At 44.5% G+C, this 17,386-nt stretch overlaps 1 protein-coding gene and 1 long non-coding RNA gene across 2 annotated transcripts; both read left to right on the forward strand.

Annotated features, from left to right (window-relative positions):
* Positions 1–160: 160 nt before the first annotated feature.
* Positions 161–3,059, forward strand: LOC135400116 (uncharacterized). The gene is made up of 3 exons (XR_010424528.1): positions 161–219; positions 2,345–2,421; positions 2,910–3,059. It is a non-coding gene; the product is annotated as an uncharacterized LOC135400116 (long non-coding RNA).
* Positions 3,060–4,544: 1,485 nt separating this feature from the next.
* Positions 4,545–17,079, forward strand: LOC135400650 (venom metalloproteinase antarease-like TtrivMP_A). Its single transcript, XM_064632480.1, has 14 exons — positions 4,545–4,607; positions 5,287–5,462; positions 6,897–6,986; positions 7,075–7,201; positions 7,569–7,628; positions 8,495–8,616; positions 9,650–9,724; positions 9,831–9,976; positions 10,703–10,752; positions 12,662–12,770; positions 13,441–13,608; positions 14,007–14,145; positions 14,385–14,507; positions 16,443–17,079. The coding sequence occupies exons 1-14, from the start codon at positions 4,550–4,552 to the stop codon at positions 16,773–16,775; spliced, it is 1,776 nt and encodes a 591-aa protein (XP_064488550.1). The 5' UTR covers positions 4,545–4,549; the 3' UTR covers positions 16,776–17,079.
* The last annotated feature ends 307 nt before the right edge of the window (positions 17,080–17,386 follow it).

Consider the following 17,386-nt stretch of genomic DNA (forward strand, 5'->3'; position numbering starts at 1 on the left):
TTGTCCCGGGGTATAGACCAGACTAGTAGACCCCATCATAAGAGCACAAAAAGTTTTGACGCGCTCTTTACCTTTCTGACTTCTTGTTTTTCTTTTTTTTGCAACATATTTTAGGCAATGCAAAAGACAGCCCAGTCAGCTTGCTCGAAGACGACGTCTCAGTTTCCAGGTTTTGCGGGGTACAGCGGAGACAAGCTCTTCTTTCTTTCTGCGGGCATTGTAAGAAGATACTGCAATTTGTGGCTAAAGAATGCCTGGTGGAAGTATGCTGTGCCTATCTTAGTTTCTGGAAATGTGTCTTTCGTTATTATCCTTGCAACAATATGCTCGCGAGGGCCGGTGCGTCTTTCACGCTGTTCGCAAAACCAAGGAAAAACTATACATATCCTAACTGCATGTCTCAGTGGTCGTCTATCCGATGGCGCAAAAACGGTGCAGCAGTAGTAGCGGGTAACGCATACTCTGCCACGTCAAATCTAGTTCTCCTTATGCAGGGAGCGACACATGGAAACAAATAAGGGTCAAGTGCGCAAATACACATTATACCGAAAAGTGACGGGCAGTTGGTGGTGATAGAGAGCTCGGCAGTGAAACGCGGGTTGCAGAAACGCCAAACGAATGTTCAATAGAGTTCATTCGCCCTCTTCGGGCTAAGCAAGTGATGCATACCATAGGCGCCGACTGCGGGGGGGCTCGGGGGCCCTTGCCCCCCCGGAACATGAACTAGGGGGGGCGCCGCCTCCCCCGGGAAGTCCCGCTAAGAGACTGACACCAACCTTTGGGGCTCGGCGCGCCCGGGTCAAAAGAGCGAAGAGGCACCAACCCCAAAAATGCATCTTGCAATTTGTAAAATATGTATCCGCCCACCATACTCATCACAGTAGAAAGTAAGACAAGAAAGAAAAACACAACACATATCCTGAATTTCGCCCAAAGCAATCAGATCGATGAAACGAAGCAGTCGAAAAGGTACCAGCAGCTGCCAGTGAGGTGTAACAGTAGAATCTTCGGAACGCATATCCGTTGGGGGCGGGTTGAACTCCCGCTGCTCCATTTCATTGACCATATTCATAATATGGCGCGCATTTCGGGTCAAACACCGAGGATTCAATGCGTTTTGTTCCTTTTGCAGTCAGTTTTCAAAGGCGTAATGCCTTCAGTTGTGCACATGTTCACTGTTTACGTTCTCTCTGTTTTTTATTTTTTTATTTTTTCTGTTCTTCCTTCCTCTTATTTCTATACCAGTTCTGCATACATCATAAGATCCCGCGAGAGTGTGTGATTCTTCAGCTTTAGTTTTGTGTTCTTCATTTTTCTTTTTGTTTCCTTTTGCTTTCTTTTTTCTTTGCCTTTTTTGTCTACCCCATTTCACTCTTTTTTGTGGAATAACACACCGACATCCATCTGGCTTACCTTTCTTTTTTTTTTCTTAATAAACATACCCCCCCCCCCCACCGCCACAGTACTTATTTCGCGGTGCGCCCTTGCCCCCCCCCCCCCCCCCCTGGGAAAATGAAAACTCTCCGCCTCTGATGCATACTCAATCATCTTTTTTTTTTCTGTTCATATTACAATGATCCCATAAGCATCATGTTCTCTCAGGCCGTGTTCTTAAATGATCCTCGTCTCGACACCTCACCTCGACTCTAGAGAAAGGGTGAAAGAAGCACCCCTTTACTTCCATTGGGCTTCAAGGGAACGCCTGCACAACAGGAGTACTCGAGGAAATTGCAAGGGTTCCTTTCGCTTGGATGTGGTACTGAGTTGAGGTCAATTTTCGGAGGGCCAAGCCGATCTCGAGTGGACGGTTGTCTCGAGAGTCTTCTAGGAATTCGCTACAACAGTTGGCCTCCAAACAGAGGAAAGGGCAAATGTTGGATAAATCACGTGATGAAGTGGCTGTCCAATCATGAGGCAGCAATAAGGCTGTGTTCGTAGACAGGCGTGGTTATCCGCGTGGGCGCACAGAAGAAACCACGTGAAGCCTCGTGACCTTGAGCTCTTTGTCCTTGCTGCCTTAATTCGGAGAGGGACAAGTGAGGGCGCTCCAGGATCAATAGGGGAGAGTGGGAAAGATGAAGGCCTGCGCAGACGGCTGAACTTCTTTCATAGCATATGGGACCATTTGTATTGTGACAGGTCAGCCAAGCTGCCACTCTTTTGGGGAGGGTAAAATGTATGATCATTGACATGGAACTGGATCAGCAGTGATATAGTGCTTAGCTTGTTGCAGGGTGAAGAGGAATACCGTGCAATTCTACGCATTTACTCCATCAGTATTAGCTGTTTCCCGTTTCTTTCTTGGTGGCTAATTGTCGAGCCTTCATCATTCCTCTTTACTTAGGGGATGTGCCTGTACATGCGCGACCTGAGTCACCGTTTTCCGGAACGAAGTTGGCAATACAGCTCAGCACAGGATAGGTGAGTTTCATCGATCTTGTTGGTTCCAGGTCTATTTTGATAGCACTTCTTCGTTTATATACTTACAAGTAAGAAGATCTAGTTCCAAGTTTGAATATTTTCTTCTTCGATGCATTGATATTGAATGTCTAAAAGCGATAAAACCCCGGTGCAGGGGACACAAAGAGTACCACCAAACAGCCCGGTTTTTATCGGTTTTTATCGCATTGAATGTCAGCTGCAAGATTTGGAAACAATGTACGCGACGTTTAAGCACAAAAAAGCCCAGAGATCAACAGCATTCTGCACACTGCATGGGACACTTTTATGCATGTGCTCTATGAGTTGCAATGCCCTTCACAACGTTTCCACATACAATCCTGCGTGTCAAATGTTGGGCTGTTTTACCGTTACACATGTATGATTTCTTGTTGCCGCTACGATTTGATCTGTGCATGCGCGTGTGTACGTGCTTTTACAGATGTAAAGTATGCTCGATCATGTTTCAGGATCAACTTTCCGCTTGGAAACATGAAAGAATTCAGCGACGCTTTCAAGTGCAATGAGAGCGACTACATGAATTTCCTTGCCAAAAATAAGTCGTGTTCTTACTGGTGAGATAGCGCAACTTTCAAGCTCTCTTTCAAGTAATAAAACAAATGTCAACAAGCTGTTACAATGTCTTTCATAACTTATAATATGGAAAACTACGTAGAGCACATCGCTATCGCTATCACGAAGCATGGACGTTTGAAAATATACACTTTATATATACATTATTTGAATCAACAGTCTGTGAACCGCTACTGGATATCACGGGTAATGCTGGAGAAGTCACCGAAGGAACTTCCGGTTTGCGACTCTGTGCTGTCTCAGTTAAGTTGTTGAAAATTGTCTCTAGAGTGAAATTGCGCACTACGACCTCCTGAAATAGAAATCGACGTCGTACACCAGCTATCTTTTCAAAGACTTCACTCCAGAGACCTCTTTGGGAGAATCACAAACAGAAAAATTTCAAAAAGTGCCCTTCCAGACCCTGTGACCACAACACGATACAACACAACAATGAATGCCGACACAACAAAACTGAGTGCAAACCAGACAAGATGTGTATTGTCATCAAGTAGAGATCCTACCAATGCAGATAGGTCCCTTTACACGTACTTCCAGGGGCGGATCTAGGATTTTTCCGAGGGGGGGGGGGGTCCGCTATGGACAAGTGCCAGGTGCATGCTGGGATTGGTCCATTGAGCCCTATGTTTAAATCTGGAATTCAAGGGGGTCCGGACCCCTGGACCCCCCCCCCCCCCCGGATCCGCGCCTGCGTACTTAACCCTTAGCGTAGCGTACATGATGAAAAACAGCTCAATGTGACGTTGCATTGCTGTGCGTACACGCCAGACGATGCGAACAATCCAGAACTGAGGAACAGACGCTTCGACGACTAGAACGCGATCTTCCATCCACCTTGAACATGGCGAAACATGGCGACGTGTGGAAGACAACGATTGGCGAGGCAACTCCAGGGCTCCATACAGACTCTCCTCATGTGTCCCAAGTGCGCAGACCAGCGCGAATGGCTTGATGGCACAGAACGCTGAGCGACTTGAATTTTTCCCGCTAAGCTTTTGCTGTACGTAGGCCACGGTAAGCCATGCTTCCACATTTGGAAGTTGATCACCGGAAGAAGTGCCATGTCTGTTCTCGTGTCGTTCACCTCGCGGGAGGATATCAAGTTTTCTTCATGATCAACTTATACAGCTTCAGCATTTGGTCTGTCAGAAATTCTTGATTGTATTCCCCATAATTAACGCATCAATAGATGCGATTTGCTACGATTGTTCCTCGACTTTTCCGGCGGAAATAAAGCAAGATGAATTACGTGTTGTGTTATAGGATGCCAGCGTATACTCTTAGCGATCCGTAGCACCTTGTAGCAAAACTTCATTATACTGCTTCATTATACTGTATTGTTCCAAGGCGATGAATTCTGATTGTGAAAAGGCATTTTACGTTCATTCTCTTCAGATACGTTTGATGAAAAGCGGTAAAAGTGTCGGCGCTGACATTTAAAAACGGATGCAACGCCGACATAGGCCCTGTTGTATGAAGACTGTTGTTTGTTAGTCGTAGCCTACCTGCGAGGAAGATGTGCAATGATGAAAGGAGCTGGCTAGTCATGGTCTTCATTCACTCTGCGTTATCCTGTGAGTCATGCAATTATTTTACATGATGTGGAAATCGTAGGTGATCGTGGGTGTCGTTTGTGATTCAATACAAATTTTAATGTCTCATCCGGCCCTGTGGGTACAGCGCTGTACGAGTTGCCGAACGGCTAGCGCTTGAGTGGTGGTGGTGGTGGTGGTGGCACTGCTTGTTGTAGTCACGACCTACTAGATTATAACGACCATATCATAGGCACCCCTTTCCAGCGCCGCATTTATAGAAGCTAGCGCTGGCGCTACTCATCGGCCCGGTTATTGCTTCCTCAACTTGTACAATACTTTGTACTTCAGCTTACCTTGGTACTTTTGCACAGGCGGTGGATATCTCAAGGAAGTTGTTTCAATGTAAAGTTCGTTATCATCATCATTCTACGCGTTTTCATAAGAGCTGTTGCTGTCGTCTGCTACGGTAGTCGTACGTCCCACTTCTGCGCGTTCAAAATTCAAATTTCCATTGTCCAATCACGATGCAGATCTCGCTGGCCGATGAGTATCGCCCCTAGCGGATCATAGGGGTTTCCCATTATGACATGGTCTTTAGAATCTAGTAGGTCATGGTTGAAGTCCGCCACGCTCAGCCCGGCAACGAGCGTTTGAGTAGATCTGCATCAGCTTAAAAAAAAATGGCCTATCAGGCTAAAGTTTCAACATGACATTTTAGTGCCTCTTCAGCAAACAGTCGTGTACCCCGAGTTCGTTGAAAGCAGAAGCGCAGATGGCGAGAAAATGCTGAAAATAACGGACGACCTCGTTCTCACACTGGAACACAAACCTGCCTTTGAGGAGCAGTTCAGCGTGACCACTTTCAACGAGGATGGAACAGAAATCAACTACAGAGTAAGTGTCTACCCATCTACTGCTTTTCATGTCTGGATTGAACGCGTGTACTAATCGCATGCTCATTAGCTTGTACGTATGCCTCTGTAATAATGCCTGAAACACATCCGCTGTTCTCTGCTACACGTGCGTGAACGGAGTTTGAATACCACTTCCGTTCCGTTATTGCTTCACATAGCAAAGTTTGCTTCAGTACTAGAAGCGGCACTCGTGTCGTAATTACAAGGGAGGCAGGTCTCACCTGTATTCACAGATCGTAACACGAAAAGAATAAACCTCTACCCGACAAACGTCATCATGACGTTGGTAGACAGACCGAAACTAAAACAGATCGGAGGGGGAAAGCTGGGTTCCACGAATGAGCAACTGTTCGCTGAAAGAAAAGTAGGACCGAAGGTCGCGTCCTTTTCAGAGACCATCGTAATCCCCTCAAGACCATGGCTTTCGGGCGCGACCTTGTTCTCCACTAGCTTTGAACGTAGTTCAACTCTACCAAACTCGTGGCGCTGTCGAACATTATGACGTCATTTGTTTACAAACAGGTAGAGGTCTATTGGGAAACGAAAAGTGTCTCAAACCGAAAGGTTTTTCGTTGCGTTTTTCGTTTCGGTTCAAAGAAAACTGTTCACTTCCGGTTCAGCTCAGGAGTAAAAATATAAGGGTTCGAAACCGGGTCAGACCGGTTCAGTTTCACATGGTGTAAGGAGAATTGATTGCTGGGAAAATAATCCCCTTTATTCTTTCCAACGGAGAGAGAAACAAAGAGAGAGGTTACATGGTCCTACCATGTGATAAAAGACAATAATAAGTAGGCCACCTTGCGATCTGACACATTGTTGTAATGTGAGGGTTCTGGAGTTTCCTCCACACCGGTGGATACCATGTATTGTGCACTTAAGGTCTTGCGTTACGCACCGTTTGAGGGCCAAATAGTTATATTTTCCAATTGAACCGAAGACATATTTTCGGTTTCCCTACGGAGTATAGTATTATTTTTTTCGGTTTTCGTTCCGTTCCAGTTCACCCAAAAATAGTGTTTCTTTATTTTATTTTTTATTTTTTTGTTCAAGTGTTCAGTTCGCTCCGGAACCCTGGTACTGAAACCGAAACCAAAAATCCGAGCTCTCTCTAACCACTACTCCACCATTACTCCGCTACAGCAAATGCACGAGCAAGCCAAAGTTAGTTAGTTTGTTTGTTTGTTTATTTGTTTGTTTGTTTGTAATGGAAAAAGAGGAGAAAGCCAAAGTATATTCTGTACAACTACAACCATGCGCTGGGACCGATACATACATTGAATTGTAAGTGCCACGTGCACGTAGCTGTTTAAGCTTGTTTCTACGTACTTGTTAGTCTGTAACAAGAAAAGTCATCTACCTGTAACTTATTTTCCCCGATCATCACCGCTCATTTGTCTGGTGGTGTTGTTTTAAGGAACGGGGACGCGACTACAACGGTGACTTTTACGTAGATCGGGCACAACAAGCATCTGTGAGAGTATCACAGGATGACGGCTTGGAAGTCGTGAGTAAGCCTATGGGTCAAGCCTCAGAATTTCGATTACAGTTATAAATTTTGTAAATTAAAATGTTCCCGCCTTCGAACGGTTTAGCACGGCATCATAGGCGAAGCTGTTCGCATCGAGCCCATATGGGTGAGGGAAAGGTCAGATAGAGGTCAAGTGGCGCATCTGCTGACTCGTGAGAAGTTAAAAGACATGCCACATCACCTTAACTACGGTAAGTTCTCGCACGTTGTCTTTGTGTGTGTGTGTGTGTGTGTGTGTGTGTGTGTGTGTGTGTGTGTGTATCATAAAAATGTAGTGCTGACACGGAGCAACGCTTAAATATAAGTTCATTTAATTTCACGTTTTTCTGTTGTTTTTTTTTTTTTTTGCTTAAAAACAAAACTGAAATGAAATTATAATGTAGCCTGTGGGATATCGACAGCTTCCATAGTGCTTTCTTTTTCTTTTTCTTTTTTTTTTTTTAAGAAGGCAGTTCGTAGACATTATACCGTTGCATCAATTTACCACACGTTTTCTTATGGCTGTCCTCAGCGATTTACGATGCAAGGTATTCATAAATAGATTTTACAAATTTCTAGCTGACTCGTCTTTGCTGAAGGCGACGATTGACGAACCACGTACCTCCGCAAGACATCTCGGTGAGTTTTCTACTTATTCTTCAGCTTCTTCCTTCTTCTTTGAAATTTGAAATTTGTTTAATTTTCAGTTTAGTGAACTCAGGGTCTCTGGAGCAACAGGCGTCAGCCTGACGCGGGTCCATAGCCCGTTATGTTCGTGTTCTTGCTGCTGTATTTCCACTTCGGCTAGATGGCCTTATTATTTTCCATCGCGTCCCTTCAACAATGCAATAAGATTCTGCTCTTCAGTAAATGCACTAAACTGTTCCCAAATTCGTGACCAAACTGAATGTGCAACTTGTTGCACAAAGACAGCATATGATCTAAATGTGACTGAATAACTGAAGTGAAACTGGGAATATCGCAAAGACCTCGGCGTTCATGCTTCATCCAAACAAAGGAAAAGCAGATACGACGTAGGAGGTTGTTATACGCAAGTTCCGAAGCTCTCTTAAGACATTTCTGCAGGGACAAGCATGCAACGACAACAATAAGTGAATGAATAGTGATGATGACATGGACAACCTTCAAACTATTATTTAAATTTAGTAAATTCGAAATTGTCAGTTGAAACTATCTTAGTTAACTACACCTGAGCAAAACGACAAATAAAAGCTTCAGAGCGAGGACCGAAGACATACATTGTCCAGAAAGGGGAGATACATTTAATGGCTGAAAAAAAAAAAGAAAGGGAACGGTTAGCCACACACGAGGCTTGCTATTCCCAAAAATAAAAAAGGAAAAATAGAAGCAGAGCAGAGCGCAGAGCGTTGCTGGACTGGATTTGTCCATGGACCGAGTAATTTTGTCAGAATTTTTATTCATCAGCTCTCAAGAATTATTAGGAATAACGCAGCTGTTTATGGATATATTTTTTTCTTCTCTAGAGAAAAGAAGTAACGACATAATAAACCCAGAAATTCATCTAGTCATCGACTCAATACTCTTTAGAGCTTTTCATAACAGCACGACGAAAATATTTCAGTATTATGGCGTCGTTCTCAACGCGGTAGGTATTTTCCATAAATAAATCACTGTCTCTTATATACCGTTGTAAGACGGGCCAACTTAGTGTCATTTTCGTGAAGTACACTCGTCCTAGACGGATGTCACTTTCACTATACATGCTTGCTATGCACGGCTTAGCCGTTTACGTACGATGTCACTAAAACATGATGGCAATGACGATAATTGAGATGGAACGGTGGCAAGATTTCTAGGTGTGCGCCACAATTCTGTCACAAGAATGTCTTTTTTTTTTTTCATTTAGAAACACTTTCTGCAAATATTCTTTCAATGTTAAACAAATTGATGTGCCTCAATATGTGCCACACAACGAATACGGCCGCGGCCGGATAGGCAGCCTGCGAAGTTTTCACAGGCTGTTAACAAGAGTAACAAGAGTCTCTTTCATCTCCATGTTACACTGTACTTAAATCAAATAAGCGCGCTGTTGGTAGACACAGTGTGACTGACAGTGTGTGAGGAGTGACTGACTGAGTGTCTTTGTCACTCACTGTTTCTATTGAGTTATCCTTTTTTTTTTTTTTTCCTAAGTGATCTGGAGTAGCCGGCTCTCGTAATGAGTGCCTATTTCTCCTTTTTTTTTTTCTTATCAACTCAACTGAACTCAAGTGCACTGTTGAAAACACTCGTTTATCGTGATTCACAGGGCCTTTTGCATTGCCTCAATATTTTAACCTGTACCTTAAGTTGGCCTGCTGGTCGAGGTGACGCGCTCGTTCTGTCGAAGTGAAGTGAAAGTGAGTTTGGGAACTCACTAAATCGTTAGTAAACTTTCTCCGGAGCGTCACTGAAAGATGCCGTGTCACTCTTCCAAAAGTCACACTAAATCAGTCTGTGTGAGAGGGGTATTCGTCACTTACTACAGTTGGGAACCGTAAAGAACTGCGTGTCACACGTCATCTTGCGTACTTTAGTTGAACATGATATAGTAAGCAAACGAATAAAATTACAGTTCCTCTTTCTCCTTTTTTTTTTTTTTTCTTTTTCAACTCAACTGAACTGAACTCAAATTCCAGGTCAACCTGAGGCTCGACACCATCACGTCACTTAAGGTGGAAGCGAAGATCACGGGATTCACTATCCATAATGGAGTAATACGCTGTCACGTATTATGTGTGATGTATATGAAGAGCAGAAGTATACTGTCTGTGACGCCGTTCGCGCGTTGCACTAATCTTAACCTCCTCATACTTCCAGTCTGTTGAGCCTTACTTCGACATCCAATTTTATGGGAACACGTATTACATCGACGACATGGGAACGCTGGAAAGATTAAACGACTACTACCAGAAATATAGGAGAGATACTTACTATAGTGCCGACATCCTTTTCCTAATCACTGGGCAAGTAACAACTTTGAGCCTTGTCTTTCATTTCAGTAGAAGTGCTCTTCCGAGTTCTATTCACCCGAAAGACATCTTCTAGCTATGTAACAGCGAAAGAAAGAAAAATGGTTTTGCAAGTAACAGCAATATAGGCAGGGTGTTGATTTTTAACGGATACAGATATCTTGTTAAAACATTTCGGCGTTTATTTTCAGGTGGATTACACGTGCAGGTGGATCTTTTGTCGAACAGAATATGTAACTTAAAGATGACTAATTACCGAAAATGCGTTAAGAGCTGTAAAAAACACAACTCAGACGCACACGGTTATTCCAAAATAAGACAACTGAAAAATATTTAGGAGAGAAGTGAGAGTGGCTGGATAGACAGACTGACACAATTCATCTACTCTTTCGCGGGTCCTTATACCTATACAAAGGAACGAGCATGAATGTTGGGACTAAACCTTCCCTCTGCATAATAATTTATCCTCGCGGGGCTTTTCTTCTTAAATCTATCACCAGCTGTAGCCTTCATAATGCTGCTTGGTCATGCAATCGGGTTCGTTTAATGCAGACCCACATACACAACCCAACCCCACCCTAACCCTTGAACCTTAACCTTAACCTTAACCTAACCTTAACTTAACCTTAACTTAACCTTAACTTAAACTTAACCTAACCTAGACCTAGAGCTGAGCTGAGCTTTTCGTTTATTAATCAGCTTTTGTCCCTATTTGCGCAGGGAGGACATCGGTTTCATATATGATGACATTTTAGACGAAGACTCTCAAGGTAAGACTACCACGTACAGCCATTTACAGTACCTTTACCACACCGTACTTTTCCCAGTGCAGACAGCACTACTTGAGCATGCCGTCAGGTCGGCATAAGAACTGGCAGGTAGCACAGGGACATCACAACACCCTTTTTTATGAAATCAGTCACTCGGTTTGGTCAGCTCAGCAGGTTGAAGGAACTGAGGCAGGAACCTTCATAGTCGAGAGGGACGACAAGAATGTATATTACGCTCCGCTGCGCTATATTACGCTGCGTTATATTATTACGGGTGCGGCGCATGGAAAGCACGGCGGCGCAACCAGGAGCGTCGATGACGATAAGGCCGCCACAAGGTAAACCGTCCCACAGTTCCCATGTTCTGGAGGATGCCAAGGTTACTGGCGTAAGGCAGATGAAAGCGTACCAAATCAGTCAATCTGAAAGGTTTCCAGACCAGTCGAGACCAAAAACTTAGGATTAGTTATGTAGAAGGCGTCTCAGACGCAACGTACACAACGTACTAGCATATCATAAAATCCTGTTGATCTATTATGTCATTGAAAGACCCCGTACTTACTCTACCATCCCTGACCTTCAACGAAAGAAAGAAGTCCCCACAAGTCCCCACAATCGTGGCCCGCACATCTCGTCTCAACACACCGACTAAGTCGCCATATGCTATACGCCGATGGTTCAGTGACATATGATAGTTGAAGCGCGGCTTTCTACGGGGGTGGATCGCGCTGCCGCTTGTGCACGTGTTTGGTGGTCGATCAGTAGTCTCGTGAGAAGCCGGCCGGTCTCGTTACATTTCTTCAGTAGTCCTTCATGCGATGTCTGAGAAAGAGGTACACCCGTCGATTGCGCAACGTATTATTATAAAGTTTCTTGCTCGTGAGGGTGTAAAACCAACCGAAATCCTGCACAGATTGACGGCACAGTTCGAGGATCAAACACTGTCAAGGCCGCGCGTGTTTGCCTGGCATAAGGAATGTGTGGAAGGCCGTGACGAAGTTGAAAACGAAAGCCATGATCGTCGCCCACGAACGAGCATTACGGAGCAGAACATTCAAGCCATTCATGATCTTCTGGAGGGCGACCGACGTTTGAAGGTTTTACCGAAATTTGCTCTAAGGGAGGCATAACCTATAGAAGCGCTCAATCCATAATCACAAAAGACCTAGGACACCGTAAAATGTCTACCCGATGGGTCCCACGTCTTTTGACTGCAAGAACAGAAGGTGTCAAGTCAGCACGTGTGTGAGCAACTATCAGCGCGGTTTGCACAAGAAAGGGACGCATGTTTAAAATGCATCGTCACCTGCGATGAAACTTGGGTACACCTCTACACGCCTGAGTCGAGACAAGCAATCATGGAGTGGAGAAAGAAAGTTGAAGCAGCCCCTGTCAAAGCCAAGACTCGGCTGTCAGCTGGCAAGGTCCTTGCAAGTGTTTTTTTGGGACCAGCGCGGCATTTTTGCATATTGATTTCTTGCACGATCGTCGCACCATCAACGCTGTATATTACCTGCACATTAACGTGCACCACGTATTAGCATTTCATAAAATTGCGCTGTTCCGTCCATTGTGCCTTTGTGTAGTGGGCCGCCGCACCCCATGTGGCGAATTTCCCCATTCATTATCATTAATTTATCTGTTGCTTTAACTTTGGCGAAACCGCTAGGAGAATTTTACCGTGAAATATGGGACAGAATGCTTTTATCAGCCAACCTATTGAACGACAAGACCTTCGAGGTGTCGTCGCCCTTTTTTGGACCGGCGCGTACGCCATGCTCTATACGCAGTTGCACGAGTTTGCATTTCACTATTACACTTTTAGTGCCACCCACCTTCCCCGAAAACAGCGCATTCGCGTCCTCATTGCCTGCGTGAATTCATTCAAACTCTTCCAACGACTTTCCAGGAATCGCATACATCGGCGGTGCCTGTGGAAACAAAAGAGTTGGAGTCTGCGAAGACAGAGCAGGGTCGTTCGATGTGGTTCGGACATTGGCGCACGAAATGGGACACAGGTAACCGCAACTCCTCTGTGCAATGTTTTTCTTCCTAGATACGCCACTGATGGTGGCGGTCATGAAAGCGGCTGCGGGAGAGGACACGTGGTTAGGAGAACCAATAGGAATGGCCGACAATGTCGCTTCTCTGACGTCAACGCTTGTTCGGAGAAGTGTGTTCGAGAGCTCGTATCACGCAAACTAATGTACCTGGAGAAATAATTATTTCTGCTTCAATACTCGTTGCGTGCTGTATGGCGCGTACATGATGTAATAACAAATATCAAGGTGTCAGAACCCCACTAAATTTTCCTGTAGTTGCTGGTCAAGACATCTTCTACTCCTTTCTTCAGCCCTTGTTCTCTCTTGGTGAAGTGTTCGTCCTGAAGTATTTGCTCTTATCCTTTCCCCTTAGCTTAGGACGCACATGTTCGAGAGCTCGTGTCACGCCCGACTACAGAACCTAGAAAAATAATTATTTCTGCCTCAATACTCGTTGGGTGCAGTACGGGACGTATATGATGTAAAAACAGATATCAAGATGTCACAAACTTTCTAAATTTCCCGAGTTGCTTTTCAACACATCTTGTATTCCTTTCTTCAGACGCTGTTCTCTCTCGCGATGTGTTCTTCCTGAAGTACTTGCTGTTGCTGAGGTACTTGCTCTTATCCTTTCACCCTGATGCAGCCTAGGATGCACACACGATGGATCTGACCCTGACAAGGAGATTCCTAACCACCCCAGTGCGACATCCTGTGAATGGAAGTCCGGTTTTCTTATGAGCTACGTTCAAGAAGACCTCAGCCAGTATAAATTCTCCAGCTGCTGCGCGAAGCAGATGCTTCACGTATCGAAGTAAGTGGTTCCACTGCTAATGTTAATATGTCACAAATGCAGGTGAGCTGGTGAAGGGCCTCCATGCTGAAGAGCCCTATAGTGGGGACACAGGCTCAGGCAGGCATTTGCAGTATATGTATAGTTCCATTGCCAACCTTTCACAGTGTTCTCAGTTTAAATTCAGTTCGAACGGATATAAAAATTGGCTACAAGATCGCTGTCCGTCCAGTTTAGTGGCCAGCAACAGTGGCATTATGTCGGTATAAATGCGCTGAACGGACAAAGGTTGATTCGCAGAAAAGCTGTAATCACTGCACTGTGCGTTCCGTCTTTGCCAGCAAGCTCGAAGTATAGAGACGATACTTGTTTTGCATTCGTTCAGCAATTCTTTAAACTGTGATTGTGTTTCTTCACAGACTCGACCAATACAAATGCCTCAAAGACAGCAACGGAGCATCAACAACACTCGCACCTCCCAAAATGCTTCCAGGAAGTAACACCAGCCTTGACGAGCAATGCCGCCAGGGAGTCTCGTATGAATTCCAATATGACACGGTAAATACCAGTACATAAATAGCAGTACACGGTAAAGAAGTGCAATAGTCCACAATTGTTCATATTATACCAACGTTTTTTTTTTTCACGAATGTTTCTATAAGGAGAAGGCCTATCACCGTGAATATGATATTTACCTATTGAAATTGGTGGCTTTCCGTCGCGGGGCTCATGGTCATGATCGATCTAAGGGTTATTTACGGCGCTGAAATCTCTGTTCTCAATATTCTATTTTACAGTACCACTCCCTAAGCGGTTGCTTGCTGGTGTGCGTCAGGCCGGCATCTCAGGAGCGGAGTCGCCCTTACTATCGACGAATTCGCTCTCTAGATGGCACGCCGTGCAAATCAAACACGTCTATGGTAAGCATATCATTAGCGTGTCGCCTTAGCTCCTGGCGTCAACCGCCAACATTCTACGAAAAGAGCATTCCTAAAAATCCACCCTGACTTCGCTAAGCGCATCAGCGATGCGCACTCAGACATTTGCGACTTACGTAATGAGTGTCAGGAAGGCGACTGAAGAAGACTGTGTCATACTTTGTCATTATATACGCTCTTGAAGTTGGTGCGCACTCAACAAAAAATGTGCACCGAAGTGTCTCCCCCCCCCCCCAAAAAAAAAAAATGCGACAGAGTGTCAGTAATATCTCGCTGTGCAACAACAACTTTTTTTTTATGTTCTGTGTTAGCGCCGCGAAGAGTCTGTGGCTATGAGCAGCGCACAGACATAGGAACTCATGTTGCAAGGCAACGCAAGGACAATGCAAGTGAGTCCAAGGACTGCAAAACAGACTGACTCAGAAGGGGTTAATATACGCGTCCTGAGCTGGCTTCAGTGGAACAATGACGACGTCCGTCTGGAAAGTCAGCCGAAATCCCAGTTACTGGCGAGCTATCTGCGTGCCCGTGTGCCGGCATTTTGCTCGAAGTGGGGGAATCGTGCGCCCTGGGGCGACTTCACAGAAAACTATGCCGACATTTGCTGTACAGCGTCAGAGGAAAGTTTCAGACAGAAAAGCTGGTGCCGGAACTCGAAACTCCGGACATCTCCCAGTCTCGGCGAGGAAGGCAACCATTTTAATCACTGTGTCACAGGAACTTGTCCAAAATACCGAGGAAAACGTCAGAAAGTATAGTCTGTTCTGTGGCTTGGTATGCGTATGGCCTTTGTCTTCAGCATGCCCTTGGACGACAAACGCTATTGCATATTCAGAAACAATTAGTAAATTCGGTTGTACTGTTCGTTGTCTGAACGAAAAATCAAGCTATCAATCGATATACGTATATGGCTAAACCCCATCTCATCATCGTCATCATCTATTTTTGTTGTTGTTGTTGTTGTATGTGGTTAACATAAGGGCCAACCACTCAAGAGTACTGGCAGCCCCCAGCTGGCAACCCCAACAGTACTGGCAGTACTGTTCGGGACGCGGTTAGCTAAACTCGCCTGACAGTACTTCGCCGTTCCATATTATACCCCTGTTGCGCTTGAAAGTGTCGGGCCAATATTGTATTTGACAGTGATGTCCAGTAGTTAACTACATGTAGTTAAACTACTAGTTAAACCACCTGATTGTAGTTAAAAATAGTTATCAACTACTTGCAGAAATGTAGTGGCAACTACTAGTTGTCGTATTGCCAACTGTAGGATGGAACAAACGAAAGCTTGCCCACAACTACTACTATTAAACTACTACTACTACTACTACTACTACTACTACTACTAGTTAAACTACTATTTCGAGTAGTTAACTACAGTAGTCAGGTTACTGCAGGCGCCAACTACTTCCGATTTTGCCGCAAGCTTTACGGCACGATTGTGCTTGTGACTTTTACCTCGAGCTACTTGTTTGATGAGAACGGAGGTGCAGAGCAATTGTGCCGTGTATGTGTACTAAGTCTTCACTTTTTTCATTGCTTGCGATTGATATTTAGGTGTCCAAGAACACTATAGAATGGGATTGGTGTTGATCAATCAATGGTGTCAATCTCTTTAAATACTTATTTTATCCACTTGCGAGTGCTAGACTTCTCCCATTTTTGCCTGTTAGTTTAGTTACAGATGTAGTTAAAATACATTGCAGTAGTTAAAGAAGTAGTTTTAACTACCTCCCCTGAAAAGTGATTGAACTACTAGTTAAACTACTTCATTGCAAAGTAGTTAGTAGTTATATAGTTAAACTACTGTAGAAGTAGTTTGTGGCCATCACTGGTATTTGAAGGTGGACCATGTGCTGCACGTGCTTATTACTCGAAAGAAGTCCCTCACAGTACATGCCTTGTTTTTGTTTTCAGGTGTGCATCGGAGGAGAATGCGTCACACGTCCAGATTATCCATACATCCCGGAGGTGATACCACCGTTCCGATCAACAACAACAACGCGACCGACGACAACTATTAGGACAACTAGTACAACCATAGCAACCACAACCACGGCGACCACAACTACGACTACAAAGAAGAACTGGTTCCACAGAGCTAAAGATTGGTTTAAGAGAAAGTTTGGAAAAGGTGGCACGAACAAACCGTTGACGCCAAAGCAGAGGGAATTCGCCCTCAACCCATGGTTCTGGTGGAAGAGGTATCAGGAGAGGGCAAAGGCTAAGAAGCAGCAGCACTTACCCTGAGTCAGACAGCGTTTGCGTTGTTCACAAGAACTGGAAATATATATTGTTCGTCGATCACGCATGCGGTGTATCATACGAGGAAATCCGAAGCTATAGGTGGTTCTATTTATTACGTGGCTACACATGATACTCGAATGTCTAAAATATTACGAGTTAATATGTGTATGGTGTATCCACGTTATTATCTAAAAACTAATCATGTTCAACCTAAAGTTCGGGTCGATTTCAAATTCCTGTACAGGTACCGCACACACATGAAAAAGAAGGCAAAAAGAGAGCGAGCCACTAAATAACTTTAACGTTAGTGAAGAAATATTGTAAACAGTGTAAAGCGGGCTTCACGTAACACTTTAAATGTAATGAGGTGAGGCCGACCTGCAGAAAGGAGCCGCACACCGTAAGAACAATGGCTGTAACGTGAAGTGGGCTTCATCTAACTGCGCTACGTTATGTCTACGGTGTCCTTACTTTTGAAATTCAGCAGCTTCTTGGGGAACTCGTTTCTTTTAAAATTAACTTTGAAACTTCAGGTAGGTTCTACGTTCTCGTCATTAACTTAAATTGTATAATTTCTGCTTGCTTATTTTAACGCGTTAGCATTATCGTCCTCA

Source organism: Ornithodoros turicata, chromosome 7, assembly GCF_037126465.1.
Source record: "Ornithodoros turicata isolate Travis chromosome 7, ASM3712646v1, whole genome shotgun sequence".
Taxonomy (NCBI): domain Eukaryota; kingdom Metazoa; phylum Arthropoda; class Arachnida; order Ixodida; family Argasidae; genus Ornithodoros; species Ornithodoros turicata.